Consider the following 16,678-nt stretch of genomic DNA (forward strand, 5'->3'; position numbering starts at 1 on the left):
AAGTAACCACTCAACCAGGTCATTACTGAAATGTTCGGTCACAATACAGGGGCCACCAACAGCCTATTGCTTCATCTCACCCAGCTTAAAAAAATCTGTGGGGAAAACTGGGCTATATCTGGCTTCGATGCTTTTTGCATCAGTGACTTGGAACATGTATGCAGAGCTAAAAGTCACAATGATCTGAATTGCTGTCATGCTTCACAAAACAGTCATACATATCCTTCCAGGAATACAAGCCACAAACATCCAACAAAACCTTGGTCGTTATACACACTGAACTTAAGGAAGAAAAAAAAATCCAGTGTGTGATAATAAGCTATAGTATTCCCCTCTTTGTAAATGCTATATCTTCAGGGTACAGTAAAGTGTATATCCAGCCAGTACAGAGAAGAGTAAGTTTAAAATGTCAGATACGTTTATGCGGTCTGTGTCTTGCTAGAGGGATTTCCCTTCACTTCTTGTATCCAATACAAAATTTCCCATGACCTATTGATGTCAGGACAGCTCAAATAATCAGATTTTAATTTCACTTTCGGTCTTAATGACAATGATTACCACAAGAGATAAATGGGGTGAATAATCCCCAAGAAGAGGCACATGCAGCAAAGAAAAAAAAAATTGAAAGACAGTCTAACACTTCCAATTTTTATAGAAAAGAGTTTTACCTTTTATACCAATGTATTGTACAGTTTATCATACACACAGATTCTCAGCAATGTGTTGCCATAAGGATTTAAAAATGACTTACTCTAGGAGATCTGGATTAAGTCCTTCTGAAATCATTTTATTTCTGATAGCCATCACAGGTACCCCCTATAAGAAAACCGTTAATATAGTCAACACCACTTTATTACAAAGAACAATGGTAATTAGGACTGACGGTGCTCCCAAACATCAGCTAATGTGATCAATCCTTTAAGGATTACATTTTCGGGTGGTTTTCCCCTAACAATAATGCTTAACTTACCACTTGGACCATCTTCAAATATCTAGCATATCTAGGGTCTTTAGCAACGGTTGCACCGCTGTCTCTCTGTACTTCTTCTTTCTGTGATGTGTTTTCATTTATGGAATTTTGCTGCACCACCTGCCAACAACAATAGAACATTTATGAGCAAATAAAGCTTGATTAATGTTAAACATTGGTCATGCCAGCTTGCTTTCTGCTATGGCACATGAGTGGCAAAGTAACTGTTTTTATTTCACCACAAGAAGCAATGTAAAAACTCAATGAACAAATCTAACCCTAGTAAGAGCTTGTTATCCCCAAAAGTCAAACACTACAGAGTATCAACTTCATCAATGATGCATAAAATGGATGCATATACATAGATCAGACTATCAGATAAAAAGACTGTCCCAGACCAATCATTAGTAATTAAATTGCGATTAGATTTGTAAAGTGGGTCATACAGTCCCATGCTCAAAAAAAACTTCCATGTTAGACATCTCCTAATTACGGTCTATAAATTCAAATAGTTTTATGCCAGGTTATCTCTGTTCTGGATGATTGTTAGTTCACAGGAATAGGACAGTTCATCTGTATAGGAAGTGAAGATTCTCACAAGTCTGCAGGGTCCCTTTAAGCTCTGACCTGGTCATCATCAAGCATCATGTGCAATATTACATAGATATGCCGCACCATATACCCAAGATGTGTCTTTAAATAATAAAAGTCAAAATTCATGCAATTTGTATGTAAATCCATAAAGGTCAAACAGTAAAGCTAGGGTACCATAGGTTAATTTGCACATTCAATGTTTTATGGCATAAAAACAGAAAGCTCTGTTTTGGTCATGCCATAATCTGTTAATATCTCTGTATACACACTAAACTTGGTGATGGCTGGGGGATGCAAATAAGGAATGTAATAAGGTCCATTACTATACATGTCAATAATTCCATGTGAATAACAATATCCCCTTTACTCATTTTATCTGCACATGACTAGATAAATGAAATGTATATTCACACAAATTAACTTGTGTGAAGACTTTCAACTACTTAGTAAATCAGAACTAATATGCAAGGTTACTGTCAACTGCTACTCAAAATAATACACGTGATTTGTATTAGGAATAATAGGAATCTTTAGGAATAAAACAAGGTAAATTACAATTCTTTTTTTATGAATTAGCGTGAACCAGGAACAATTGTAAGTGATGGACTGATGAACCCACTGGTAGGCCTCCACTACTAAAGATGACAAATACATTGTTGGTAATAAATCTACTCACATCTGACTGGGGTAAAACTGTAAGAGATTCTGTATTTGCTGGTGGTGGTACGTGTCCATTGGTAAGACTGTTGGGCAGAGGTTGCGTTTCAGCTTTGACATCTTCTAAACCAGGTATGGAAGAAAGCTGAGAAGAAAAAAAAAAGACCTTAGAAACTGTGGATAAATTTGGTGCAAATATTTGATTAATGCCTTAGCACATATTAGGAGAATAAGTACAAAAAGAATGTTTTACAAACCTTTGCATCTAAAATATTGAGAGTTGTTTCAATCTGTTGAATGCGTAGTGAAAGGGTTGATAATTTCTAAAGAAAAGAAAGAAACATTTTTTATCTTTATGTTTTGGCAATCACATAAACAAAGTACTACTCTCTTGTTATCATACATGACACAACAATTCCAATGGTTTAAACTACTGAATAAATGTCTCTAGGCAGGTATAAGGAATATCAACCAAGCAATTATATAGCACAATATCAAGCCTGAGGAAAAAAAAAATACACAGCAACATAATAATATTTATCTTCTGACTCTATATTATTTTTTTAAAATGTATTTTGCCATGTCTTCTAGTTGTCATTATTGCTTTTGCTAGGAGCATTTTGCTGTAGAAAACAGATTGACAATGGATCGAGAGCCAGCTCTATTACCAGCATCCTAATGTAAATTGACAGGAAGCAGTAGGCACACAATTACTGACTTTGGCATTACAAACAAATGCTGTTTTCCTGGCTGCTGGTCCAATGTCCTCTATATGTAATGTGTTTGAAATCTATATTAGAAGTTCTGGCAGCCTGCAAAAGAAACTTTTTAATACTTACCTCTCTAGCGTGCGGCAAGTCTTCACTCCTCTGTTTTGTAGTCTATAAAAGGCAAATTCTTAACCTGATATTTTAGGATGTATCAGATGCCTGGCCCCAGTAACTCCCCCCAACTACTACAGAATGCAGTAGTGATAAATTCGCCAGTAGGAGGAATCAAAGCAGGCAGCCAGATATCCAACACACTCAAAAATATGTCAGATGCTGAAAACTTTGCAAAAAGCTCTTATTTATTAAAGCGGAAAAATAAAAAAAAACAAAAAAACACCAGCAGGTATTACTATCTGCCAAATGAGACATGAAATGTCTCGTATGTCAAATAACTAACTCCCTGGATTTTTATTTTGTTTTAGCTCTGTACAGTGTAGCTTAGAGCTTGGCTTAGCAAACCGGCTGGGGATAATGTGCAAGAGTCACATCATCCAATCAGTGAGGAAGGCAGCTTCCATCGTTGCAGGGATGACAGATCCTGGGCGACAGCACAAGGTACGTATGCTATGAATATTTGCTGATTATGGCAGAAGCTCACCACCCACCAACGAGTTTAGTTTTGTTTTAGGTGAATATTCAACTATGTATTTTTTTTCATATGACAATGTCACTTTAATCATACATGCATCATACCTGTTGCCATTCAATGTATTATTGTTACAAAGTAATTATTCCTATATAAACATTTAAACATGTTCCTATATATACGATATATTTATTTAAACATGTTCCTATATAAACGAACATGGTTGCAGTATTGTGTTTAGGAATCTGATGTATAATACCAACATCCAGACCCCATGACTGTTTAATGGGCCATGGATGTGCCTTATGTACTGTCTGTAATTATGTATAAGAAATGTATAAATGAATCCATAAATATAATACATTAAAGCCTCTTTAGCCACAAACCCCTCTTTTTTCTGTCTCCTCGTTTCTGCATAACTATTTACCAATTTAAGGGGTGGCTGTAAATCTTCAACCTCCAATATAGAGCAGAACCCTTACAAATACTGCTGCAGCTTCCTAACCGTTTTTATAAATGAAATAAAGTTTACCGTCCCCAATGCCCACATTGGATATAACAAACCTCTTCACACACAGTTGAGAAGCGATTGAGGAACTGAACCGTGTGCACCACAAACTGATTCAGGAAAGCCACAGTTCTCTTCTGTTGGATTGCCGGGACCTGCCAGAAAGAAATACAACATTAAAGCAGACGGCATACAATAGGGAGGAGCATTCAGCCCAATGGATGTGAGTCTATAAGATATGGCTTTTGTCATAATCACTTTTGTAGGTGTTAAGATTGAAGGGTGATAGGGTTATTTTATTTGTCTTTGATTTTGGAAGTAGGGTGACCCTTCAGGTTACAAGTTGGACTGGTGCTGCAAAGTAATTGTGGCCGGAGCTGTACCCGAGAGAGGCTTCTTACAATATAGGGAGAACCAGTGCTCTCATTCTTGTCTATGGCTGCACAACTATTATTAAAACTAATGATAACAACAGTATTGCGCACACCCCCCCCCAAGCTCTACAAGTCTAGCCTGGATAATAATAATAATAGAGCTGTGTGTGCAGCCCTGTCAGAGAACACATAAGACAGTAATAAGAGAAAGTGAAATAGCAGCTATAACAATGACTAACCTTAGTGAGGTCTATCCCAGACCCAACTATAGGGAGCCCATCCTCATCCATCCCTGCAGCTTCACTTCAGGAACACTTCCTTGCACAGTCAGATGACTGGTCCCGTGATCTCCCGATGGGTAGCGGCTAGTTCCCATTCAGCACAAGCACCCGGAAGTGACGTTGTGCAGAGACCATAAAGGGGGCGGGGCTACACGAATCAAACTTGAATCCCGGGAAACTACATTTGAAAAGCAGGAAAAATACATTATCTGTCTCCTGACACAGCACAGAAGGTAAGTTTGTGTGTGATTTATGTATTATACGCTGTCAGGGTTATTTATGGGGTGTTAAACCCTTTTTGTAGGGTGCACAGGTAGTTATGTAGGGGGATATGGAGGAGACAGGTGATGGGGTCACTGACATTGCAGGGTGATGATGGGGGTTCAGGAAAGGGAGTGTTAGGTGATGGAATGCATTACTATTATTGCAGTAAGAAATGAGGGTGAAGGAAGTGTCAGGCAGATGATGGGTGAACTGGTATTATTATGGAAGGATGGGAAAAAAAGTAAAAACAGGTGTTTTGTATACTGGTGTTATTGCAGGCTAATATGGGGGTTCAAGATGGGGTGCACTCCTATTAATGTGAGGTGATATGGGGGTTCAGCAAGGGGGAGACAGGTGATATGGGGTATATATGAGCAGGCTATTTCCCATCCAGCACAAGGACCTTTTCATGCCTCCTAGTGTTAAGGTCCAGTATAGGGATAGGAACTAGCCCACTCATACAAATCCAGGGTAATTCCCATCCAGCACTTGTGTTCTCTCTCCTCCATATGCATTGCGGAGGTAATGGAGTTCCCTTCAAGGGCATTCCTGGTGAAGGGCGGAGCACTCAGCATGGGACTCAAAAATGGCCTGGTAGCCAAAAAAAAAGTTTGCTGACCTCTGCTCTAGAGGGACGGCCCTTCTACTGGATGGGAACAAGTCGGTAATCTATTATAGGCGGCAAAAGCCGCAGCCATCATCTTTGTTGTGGGCTTTCGTCACAAAAATAACTCTAGAAAATGCAGCTTTGATTATATATCGTGTCCACACGGGTTGCTTAAATCACAATAAACACCAGTAAACATCAGTTTGCTTCATCGTCAGCTTTCTTATGCCATGACCATGACTTTAGAAAGTGGTGAGTAAAATGTCACTGAGTACTATGGCTAGGGGAAACACTTATACGAAATGATGTCTGCATAGTAAGGCCATTTTGCCGGTGATTTCCTCAGATACAAATGCATGTGTGTATTAAGTCTGAGGGAGGTCCTGGTTTAAATGAATCTGTTGTTTTCTAGATTCCTACAGTTTTTTAAATACTATTGTATTTATCTCATATAAATGTTGGTATGAAGGAACACAGCAGTGATAAAACACCAGTGTCTCTATAGTGTATTTATAGATTACAGGTAGTTCCTGGTTTACATACGAGATCGGCACTTTAGGTTTGTTCTTAAGTTGAATTTGTATGTAAGTGGGAACAGGTACATTATTTTAATAAATGTAATTAGGACAGATGTTTGTCTGAACATAATATTAGGCAGCATGGTGTCAGTTACTGTTTAGAATCCTCACTGTGAGTTAATCACAAACAAAGCAAAAAAAAAAACCTTTATGGAACCTAGACATTCATTAACTTGTGGAGCAAGCTGTGCTTTGAAATACAAAAGGAAACAACTGCAGAGTTTGTCTTGGTCATTAAAGAGTTACAAGAGGCCCCGTTCGTATCTAGGAGGCGTCCGTATATCAGATGTCCTTAACTCAGGGACTACCTGTAAAGGTTTTTGATTTTAGTTGTGGATAGAGTGTAGAAAGGTTAGAGCACCATGTCAAGTTTCTTTTCCTATCTGTGCCCTTGCTGAGGATGGTAAGGCTACATTCACACTGGTTATGATGGGTCTGTGTGGTTATTGTTTCCTCATGCCAAGGAAATGCTGCCTCAGGGGGGACACTTCCAGGTAGCTTCTCCCCACAGCAGCCCCGTAGAGAATGAATAGGGGCAGCAGGGAGTGATACCAGTATATAGGTCAAATCAATTTTTAAATAACCAGCACTGTGGTGCCAGCTGCTAACAACTACCATATAGTTTTATAGTTCTGTTTGTACAATATTCATTAGTTTTACCGTCCCTGGAAGCAATGCCAATGATCAATTCCAGCAACTATAACCAAGAATGTGTATGGAGTTTCACTGTTTTGAAATTTTTCAAAAGGGGCTATAAAACTGGCAGGGGTCGTACTATTCCTTACTATATACAAAACTAAACAAAATAGCTTTAGATGTAAAGTAGATAATTGCTTTTGTGGTACCCCTTGTTTTCTAGATGTGAACTAGCCAATCACATTGCAGAACCTCGGTGCATTATGTGAACTATTATTATTAAAACACAGTGTTTATATAGCATCATCATATTACGCAGCGCTGCACAAAGTGCATAGTCATGTCACTAACTGACCATCAAAGGAGCTCAAATTCTAATGTCTCTACCTCAGTCATATGTCTTTTTAATCCAGTCCAAGGTCAATTTTGGGGGGCAGCCAATTAACCTAATTGCATGTTTTTTGGGGATATGGGAGGAAACCAGAGTACCTGGAGAAAACCCACACAAACATGGGGAGAACTTGCAAACTCCATGCAGATAGTGTTCTTGCCGAGATTCGATCCTGGAACCTGGCGCTGCCAGAGCACCCGGTGCATTAAGGCATGTGGACAATGTATACATGAAGACTTGAAGAATTTCAAGCTGAGCAACATAATGGGGGAATGTAATTTATGTGATTGTTTTAAGGTGGCACTGGAGGATTCCTCTTCCCCAAGCTCTGGGCCTTTTTGCGCAAAGAGAAAAATTTGCTGATCTCACGCATGCGCGCAGCCTTTTTCACCTGATCTCATGCCTGGGTCGGGTGACGTAAGATGAAGAACCAGGAAGAAGAGAAGATGGTGGTGCCCAGAGCCGGAGATGCGGGACCCAATGCAGGACACCCCGGAGGGCTCGGACTGCCCTGTTGGATTGAAGGTAAGTGTATTTTTTTTGCAGTTTTGAGTTTAGTTCCTCTTTAAGTGCCTGCATGTACTAAACATGTAATGCAGCTAAGAAACTAGAACATTTAGAAGGAAGAAAGCAAGCAAGGAGTAGCGACCTATGTAGCTATTTGGTTACCTTTCAAAGTTTGTATTCATTGGATTAATTCTGAGGTTCATGGCATGGCCTCAGGTTTTATTAAGGCGGCTTCAAGCCTTAGTGCACTTTAAAGAATGCACAACAAGCTAGGAGTTTACTGTGTACATTGAATATCAAGGTATAATTTGGCTTATAGGTCGATAGACTGAGGTCACTGTGTGCCTGTACATTGCTGTACTCATGTGAACCCGCTGTGCAAACATACCATAGTGATTTCTTTTGTGGAATTATGGCCAGTATTGTCAGCAATTTGAAATAGTATCTTAGAACCTATTGAAATACCAGGTCAGAATTTATATATATTGTAGAATTCCTAGAATCTAACTAAGATAATTTTGAATTTCTCAGAATGATCTGAGAATTATGACAATTATTAATATTAAACAGTATTTATATAGAGCCAACATATTAGGCAGCACTGTACATTAAAAACAATGTTGGAGAGATTTGTCTAGACACTGAAATTATTACTATTGAAGAGGTTTTTCTAAAAGTGGAAACTGCCACTGTTAACTGTTCCAAGTCAGTGAAGCACCAGTTAGTGGAGAAAGAATATAGATGACCACCCCTTGATCGTAACAACAGAAAAAATCAGGCTACTTCTAAAATTAGCTAAACATTAGGATTTTTTGATTGATAAGACAAAACATTGAATCCTTAAGGGTTCCTTTTATCTAATTTATGATGGGTGTTTTAGCAGAATGTTGATTTTAAAAGATTAGGTAAATCTTTTTTTTTTTCTTTAAGGAATGCAGCCAGTAGTCTATTTGGAAAGGAAATGTAATGCTGGTTAGGATAGTAGGTAAAATAGTAAAGAAGTATACTTGAATTGTAAGTAGGCAATAGCAGACAATAAACTTGGGGGAATACTTCTCATGTTCACTTATAGATTGCTTGCCACTGTTAGGCTTGTATGTTGGCTTGTTGAGCTGTGGAAAATTACTTTGCAGTCACAACTCTCCTCTGATAAGCATTTATCAAGACTGGTGTCTTTCATTGGAACCGCTCACATGTCAGACGGCTGGAGGGGAGTTCTCAAACTACAATGTCTCCTCAGAACAGAACCTGCTAATTCCTGAACAGGATTGCTCTTAACCCCCTAACCGCTAAGCCCGTAATTTCTCGCACTAAATATTTTTGCTCTTTTGGCTAACCCCGTATTTTTTCGCCTACACTAAAATCCCCACTTACCTGGTCCCGCTGTGCTAATCCAGCAAAAAAAAAAATTTCATGAAAACCTGTGACGCTTTTGGAACAGAAATCTAGAAATCAGTGTAACGCTCAGGTGGTTAAATAGGCAAGATGTTGTGTCCCTGCCTCTGTCTACCCCAGTGGGAACATTTCTGCTGCTTCCTCAAGCCTACAGACGACAGCATAGTTAGCTATCATACTCTTGCAGAACAAGTCACTTTCTCTCTACCATCCTCACTATACATTGTGCATTTGTATCCCTTACAGTCACACAAATTCATTAATGTCCAACAAGCAGCTCTTTGCTCTATATAAAGATGCATTTCTAACCTACCAAAATTATTTCATCATACAAAATGGAGGTTGTTCTACATGTGGCAATGCCAGACACTGATTGCCAGACCAAATGAACTTTTATTCCTAAAATGTAGCCTCTGTTGGCAAAAAGACACTAAAATTAAATGATCTAATGCTTGTTTTGGGAACACATTAAAGAGATGTATGCACAAAACAAGAGCCTCTAATATACTGTGAGCTATTTTTCTTGTGGCAAACTCTTGGCAATAATATTTAGAAAAGTCATTCGAAATAAAGACTTAAGCAACTTTAAACTTTTTTTTTCACATCTAGTCAGCAAAGCCTCTTGTAGAGGAACAAGTTAACCTGTTCCACAAACTTGGCTCAGGATGTTGAAGCTCTTGTAGGGCAGTGGATCACATTACAGCCTCTGTGTTGAAACACAGGACATGATGATTACTTCATAAAATAGGACTTTTCAGAAGTAAAAAAAGGCCAAGTATATATTTAAGATACTGACCTTTTTTTTTTTCTTGCGTTAGCAAATCTTTTAGAATGATTTCCAAAGTTTGTTAAATGGGCATGATGAGTATGATGAGTTATGATTTTCAGATACTAGATATACTGATATATTGCTGTAAATGTATATTTCTTTTAAAATTATGATTTTTAAAAAGAAAAGAAACACTAATCCCAAATGCTGTAGCACTCATTTGCCCACTTCTATAATAACAACTTTTATTCATTAACAGTAATGTATGATTAAACTGATAAAAATTCACATGAATTAAAGTGATGGTGACAAGGGCAATGTATAAACTGGAGGTAAATGATGCAGTGATAAACAACTCATTGCACTGGTGCAGTGTTCAGGATGGACGCGATTCTGACAACTTATAAAATCCAAGAGGGAGGGGATGTTTATCTGCCCCTGTTCTATGGGGTGGTGCTCCAGAACACAGCAATCAAGAGGATACTGGGACTTGTGTGGGTTGCTTATGCTACACTACGTACAACTACATCCACCAGCAGTAGTTAGGCTAACTCACCACATTGTGATAACAAATGTGATCTGATGAAGCGGATGAATTCCCTGAAACGCATCAATACTACGAATATTGATCAAGTGACAATGCTTTTGTATCGCTGGTGATACCCTTTGTTGCACTCTATATGGAATTTAATGTACTAAAATAATCATGTTTTCCAAATTATAATACATTATATATGTGAATTATGAAAAAGGTTTGTGACCCTAAGCTGCCTCTGGAGTATGGGAGTAAATATTTTTGTTGTTTCTCAATAGTATAATGGCAGTGGGATTTGGCCAAGAGTCTTGTTTAAAAATATTGTAGATTTTTATATCCTGGAAAACCCTTAAAGCGATAAAAGATGCAGTGTTTTTAAATTTACATTTTTAAAATAATATTATAATAAAAAATAAACACCCCTTAGGTCTTGCTGTTTTGTTGGAAATGATATAGGGCAAGCATATGTCTGCCCCCTCTACATAGGTGTCTTTGATATCTGAATTGTCAAATTAGAATGAAAGCAAAAAGCATGTACCCCACCCCCTTCATTTTTGGCAAAAAAACATACCCCTACCTGCTTCCAGCAGTGGGTGGAAGGCCTCATTGCCACAACATGTGACCATGTGTAAAGAGTTGTATTGGAATCCAGAAGCGGTCTATAATGGGGGGGGGGGGGGGGACAGATATCTGCTCCCTAAGGGGAATAAGTACAGGGGTACATAGTACATCTTATCTATTCCTAAACAAATTTAAAAAAAGCCCTGAATATGAATGTAAAAAATATTTAAATTTTTATCTGGAAATTGCTGATCCCTTCAGACATCCCAGGACAACTGATCCAGCATCTGTTGCCCTCATTTTGTAGAAGAATCTTACAAATGTTTAGCAGAGGACAGCTGTCTTTAGCTGCCCTTTTGTTGGATTGGCTGAATGATTGTGAATAAGGATCATGTGAGCACCATCATCACTGTTTATATTTGCACAGCTATCCTTGGCTAATGCCTTCCAGGACTGACTCTACACAAAGAAGCTTAGCAAGGCACCTTTCAATCATTATTTATCCAATCTGGGCATCGGATAGTGAAAATTCTGACCCAAGCAACATTAGGCACTAGTGGCAGTTGTTGCCTGACAATAAGTCAAAGTTTCAGCTTCTGCTCTCCTGAAACAGACTGAATTGTCATACAGGATATCACTCTACCCAACCAGTGCTACTGGCGACAACTTTGGCACCCTACTTGGTATGCAGTCACATAACACAAAAAAAGTTTATCAGGTTTTATATACAAATTTTTAATACAAACGTTATAATTCTTTTATGCAATGGAACATTTACATTTCAGTGAGCCAAAAGTACAGCTTGCGGTAGCCACCAACTACACAGAGTGGTAGAGTTCTATGCCAGCTCAGTCCAGATCTCACAGATGCAGATCCAATGAGAATGGGCTACAGAAGAAAAGGCACATTGTTAAGGTCCATAATTATAAAACAAAACCAACATTTATTAGCAAGATATATATCTTACATGGGGGTGCCCTAAATGATGAATAAGAAGTTGGCTGTTCATTTTTCCTGGATATCCTGTAGTTGCAAACAAGTTGTCATTACATTTAGACCACCTACAGTGGAAACATGACAAAAACAGAATTATTCATACCACCCCAGATCCACCGAAAAGCCCAAATTAAATCAAATAGTAAATGTTGGGGAAAAATCTAAACATCCCATATAACATACATACCTGAAAGATCTTGCTCTGTCAGCATGGGAAGGCTTGTTATCCTGTGGATAGCTAAAAACAAGTTCATAATGTTAACAGTGTCTGAGAAAGTCAAATTGTAATAAGTTAAAATGTAAAACATAAGAACTGAATACATGCTATGTGTGAGATTCTGCTTATTTAGAATAGTTTGTTTGATCAAAATAACAAAATTAGTAATACTCTTTTCAGAATCTTACTCCACTATATACTCTACCTGGAGGAGGAAATTATCTTGGGCATCTTATCTTTCCAGTGTTTTTATATCTGCTATTTTTAGATTTTTTGTTAACTTCAAACAACATTGTATCTTTTATGTTGAACTTTTTTTTTAGACCTGTGGTAAAGAACCAGAGGGCATTACTGCTCTTGGACACCTACAATGCAGATGTTGCCAAGATTCGATCATCATAAAAATACAGCAAAAGGAAATTATCTTTTATTAAAATAATTATTAGGTTTGTAAGTAAATAAAAAATAGGAACCAACCTTGATCGTGGCATTTCCCAAATAACCCAGTCATTTCCTGCAACTGCTCCAACCCTAAAGGTGTTCTTCAAACACCAATCTGCAGACATTATAGGAACTTGCAAAGATTCAAGGGACAGAATGGCCTGCTGTGTAGTCAAATCATAAAAACGTATGGTGCCAGTCTTCTCTGCAATCATTAGCTGAAGAAAAAAAAAAGTATTAATACATTATAAAAACAAAATCTGAATAAAAAAAAAGCCCATCAGCTGAAAAAAGCTAAATAAAAACACGGTCATATGAAGAAGAAAGGACATTCTTTTAACTCCACGATTTTGCATATTAGGCCATAATTAAAATAAAAAGAATATCTGGTCCTTAGCAGGTCTTAAAATGAATACCTAAAATAAACAACACACATAGCATATTACACAGTGTCATTTTTTTATTTATCAAAAAGCAGAAGCAGTGTCGGAAGAGCATGGTTATCTCAGTGACTGAAACTCTGGGTTTGAATCTCGGCCAGGACTCTGCCTCAAGGTTCCCACTGTGTCTGTCTGGGTTTTCTCTGGACACTCCGGTTTCCTCCCACATTCCAAAAACATGCAGACTTAGACTGTGGTAATGACATGACTATGGTAGAGACATTAGATTGTGAGACCCCTGGAGGCACAGTTATTAATATTACTATAATTTGTAAGCATTGCATAATATCCCCGTGGTAAATAAATACATGTTAATAACTCCTCAGTATACAAAAATCCAAGAGTCAAATGTGATACCATCTGTGTGACTGATAAAGCTTGGCCAAAACTGGGTCATACAACAGGACAATGATCCCAAGCACACAGCAAATCTAAAACAGAATGGCTAGGAAAGAAAAGAGTCAAGGTGTTGCAATGAACCAGTTATTGTAGATATTTAAACTCAATCAAAACAGTGTGGCAGGACCTTGTCTAAAATAAAACAGACCTCACTTTAGAAAGTTATCCTCCATATTACTGTTGAATTTTTAGGTCAGGAAGCAAAAGAGAAATTGAACACAGGTGGCAAAAGAAAATAAATGACAGCAGATTTAATCTTCCATTAACCCTTTTAATATACTTAAATAAAACATGCATATGTATATGTGGAAAATGCATACCTGATTTATAGAATAGCCAAATCCAGCATCACAGTAAGTATAAATAAACAGATTACACTGAAATGACTCTTCCTCCACATAAAACAATTGATGATAAAATTAGCAGTATAAAAACCTATTTGAACTCAATTCCATAGAAAAAGTAGAATTTTCAAACCTTAAAAGCTTCTTCTGGATGCCAAGCCACACTCATCCCAGGAGATTGTAGCATAAACATTGCAATCTGTTTTCCTCCTAAATCCCAAATTCTAAGAAAAAACAAAACAATGCAACACTTTAAAAGGGAAATATTTTTTGTGTCTGAGAGAATAATTATACAGAAACATTTATTAATGAACCATACATGAATGCATACATTGCTTCTGATGTAGGGTGGTTCTCTGGTTTAAAATAAGTATATTTTAGATGTTCAGGAAGGTGTTAAGATAAATCAGACAGTCAGTGAATAGTAGTTCCTAATGGTGGAATGTTTGCAGAAGGAAAATGGGCCACTGTAAGCATGAGCAACTTTAACAAAGGCCAAAATGTAATGGCTACATGGCCGGGTGAGAGCATCTCCTATACTATTATTTCTTTCCTAGAAAAAAAAAACAGATATAACAGGTTAACCTTCTTCTAGAAAGTCCTCCCATCAAAAGCTCCCTTCAGTCACCTGCATACTGCTGCTGTATCCCCTTTCTCACCAGTTTGTTTAAAAGTGTGTTGTGTGATAGTTTCTGGGAGATGGCATAAGTGACAATGGCAGGAAAATTACCACAATTTCCCCAGCCACTCACACACTGGAGTTAAAAAAAAGTTTTCTCACTTTTTCTGAGAAAAGTGTCAGCATTACATCCCCCCCTTCCAAATTGATATTTGCTGATTTCTTACCTTAACACATAAGATTCAATGCTCCTTTCTTGTCGGACCTACATTATTTAGGCAAAATACACTCTTAAGGGCTCAGTGATTATTAAATCACTTTGTCCAAAAAGACATTCCAGCATTTGGCACACTGTAAAAGAAGGCCCAGCAGATCTGCAATTATATTTAGGCTGCAACTGTGAATTTCTCCTTTTTGAACTGTTCGTATATTGGCTGTCATTCTGATCCAATGCCTTTGGTACTTTTGAAACCTTACCACTAGTATGCAAACTGGGGGTCCTGACGTTTAATTGTGTATTAAAGCTGTGTACAAAAATGAAAATGGCAGCCCCTGCTTTTCTCTTAGTAAACCTTTATTTTACAAGTGTCTCTGCCTCAAACTGCAGCAGTAAATACATGACTGGGTATCCACACACATTTAGAGTCCTCTCCTAACCTCAATTGAATGTGTTTAACAAAATAAGCAGAACAAATCTCAACTACAAGTTAGTAAAAAATAAACAATGGTTGGTAAAAGTAATTATGCTAAAATGTAACATATTTTCTAAGCTTGTAAACCCCCAAAAATATAGGGACCATTTATGGATTAAAGACAGATTTGTTTTTACTTATCTGAACGGATACAAGTCTGAGATGTAAAAGCTACTCTTTACAAGAGAAATGATGAATTTAAAGTTAAGCAGAATGAGAGCAAGCTGACCTTTTGAAAGCGCTCTTGGTGTTCTTTTAGAGCGTACTTAGTTTTTAATATAGTTGGCAATGCTTTCTGGTTTCTTTCCAATGTCATAAACCATTTCCCAAGAATTAAGCCATCACTACACAGAAACATTTAAGAAGCAAATGCTGACAATGTGCTTATTTCATGTTTGAAAATGCCATATAAAATATCTATATGTACATTTTGTTCTTGACAAAATACAAAAAATATTATACTTTGAAATGATAAAACCTTAAAGCGTAACTCTACTTCTGTTGAGAGAAAAAAAAAAACACCCTCTGGGTGAATAAAGTACATAACAAAAGTTTTAGTAAACTTTGTAGCAGATTTTTTCATTCTGCATCCTTTGCTAAAAAATTCTTAATGAAAGAATCTTGTTGATTATAAATCAGCTGGTACACTTCCTGTGCTCTAATGAGAAATCTGAAGTCCCTGTCCTTTGAAAGTATTTAACCCTGAAGGAGTTTCCCACCATAGCTAAAATTACAGCTGTGGTTCTCTCAGATACTACCCTGCCAAGATTTTCATACCTGAACACAGACATTGTCCCCACGCTGAGGCAAGAGCTCTAGACCTAGAAAGCTTTCCGTGGCATAATCATATAACATTATGGAGTCTGAAAAAACCCAAAGGCCCCCTTAGGACTCTTGTAAAAAAATAAGACTGATAGTGGTAGGGGATTATCCTGGGCTGACCTACAGCTTCTATGCCCAATCCACCTGTAGTCAGCAGTATAACCCAAATTTTAAGCCAATGAAGAAGGAATAAACTTCTTTTATGTCTCTCTCTCTGCCAGATTTGTAAAATCCCTGCAAGAGAAGTTCTAATCATTGCAAGTATTTCTAATGACAATAATATTGGTCAGACACCCAGAACTAATTATCCTTGTCCATAAAAAAAGTAGTTGCAGAAACTTTGAAAGCAATGCAGTTTTTTTTGTATATGTGCAAGTGGAGTGGACAACAAAGTAGTGGCAAGAAAAGGAGTTTTGTAGACCAGTGGGCAAAGAACATGGTACTGCTTGGGTTTTCATTGTAGCAAACGCAATGCAGCGGCAATGTTATTCCAAATAGGAAGTTGGGGGCACAAAGGATTTCTGACAAATGAAAATATAAATTATATTTATATACACAAACAGAAAAAGATGCATGTAGTATTGCAGCCAAGATCATTTTTTTTATTCTGCTGTGCTATACACTTGTAATATGGAAATTGAATAAGGCACAGAGATCTTTCATGTCTCACTTTACAAATTTCTATATGAAACACAAATTATAATACACAAATACATACAATTCAA

The 16,678-nt window shown here is 37.5% G+C and overlaps 3 protein-coding genes across 5 annotated transcripts in view; 1 reads left to right on the forward strand and 2 right to left on the reverse strand.

Annotated features, from left to right (window-relative positions):
- Positions 1-751: 751 nt before the first annotated feature.
- WASHC3 (WASH complex subunit 3) lies at positions 752-4,840 on the reverse strand (the record flags this gene model as incomplete). Its single annotated transcript, XM_072401143.1, is given in 6 exon segments — positions 752-816; positions 971-1,090; positions 2,241-2,366; positions 2,479-2,544; positions 4,142-4,240; positions 4,699-4,840. Coding segments are annotated over 6 exon segments (527 nt in total), but the record flags the coding sequence as incomplete, so codon positions are not given.
- A 29-nt stretch (positions 4,841-4,869) lies between these two features.
- PARPBP (PARP1 binding protein) overlaps positions 4,870-16,678 on the forward strand; it is a 35,741-nt gene continuing 23,932 nt past the window's right edge. The window contains exons 1-2 of the mRNA XM_072401134.1: positions 4,870-4,973; positions 7,514-7,741. Of these exons, the coding sequence (XP_072257235.1) occupies positions 7,685-7,741 (57 nt within the window). The 5' untranslated portion in view covers positions 4,870-4,973; positions 7,514-7,684. The remainder of the gene's footprint in view (positions 4,974-7,513; positions 7,742-16,678) is intronic.
- The window catches only part of NUP37 (nucleoporin 37), an 18,170-nt gene continuing 13,185 nt past the window's right edge, over positions 11,694-16,678 (reverse strand). For all 3 annotated transcript variants that reach the window (XM_072401139.1, XM_072401138.1, XM_072401140.1), the window contains exons 6-10: positions 13,954-14,044; positions 12,674-12,855; positions 12,167-12,217; positions 11,951-12,044; positions 11,694-11,871 (exon numbers count right to left, since the gene is read on the reverse strand). In XM_072401139.1, coding sequence (XP_072257240.1) covers positions 11,758-11,871; positions 11,951-12,044; positions 12,167-12,217; positions 12,674-12,855; positions 13,954-14,044 — 532 coding nt within the window. In that variant the 3' untranslated portion in view covers positions 11,694-11,757. The remainder of the gene's footprint in view (positions 11,872-11,950; positions 12,045-12,166; positions 12,218-12,673; positions 12,856-13,953; positions 14,045-16,678) is intronic.

This window comes from Pyxicephalus adspersus, chromosome 2, assembly GCF_032062135.1.
Source record: "Pyxicephalus adspersus chromosome 2, UCB_Pads_2.0, whole genome shotgun sequence".
In the NCBI taxonomy this organism is placed as follows: domain Eukaryota; kingdom Metazoa; phylum Chordata; class Amphibia; order Anura; family Pyxicephalidae; genus Pyxicephalus; species Pyxicephalus adspersus.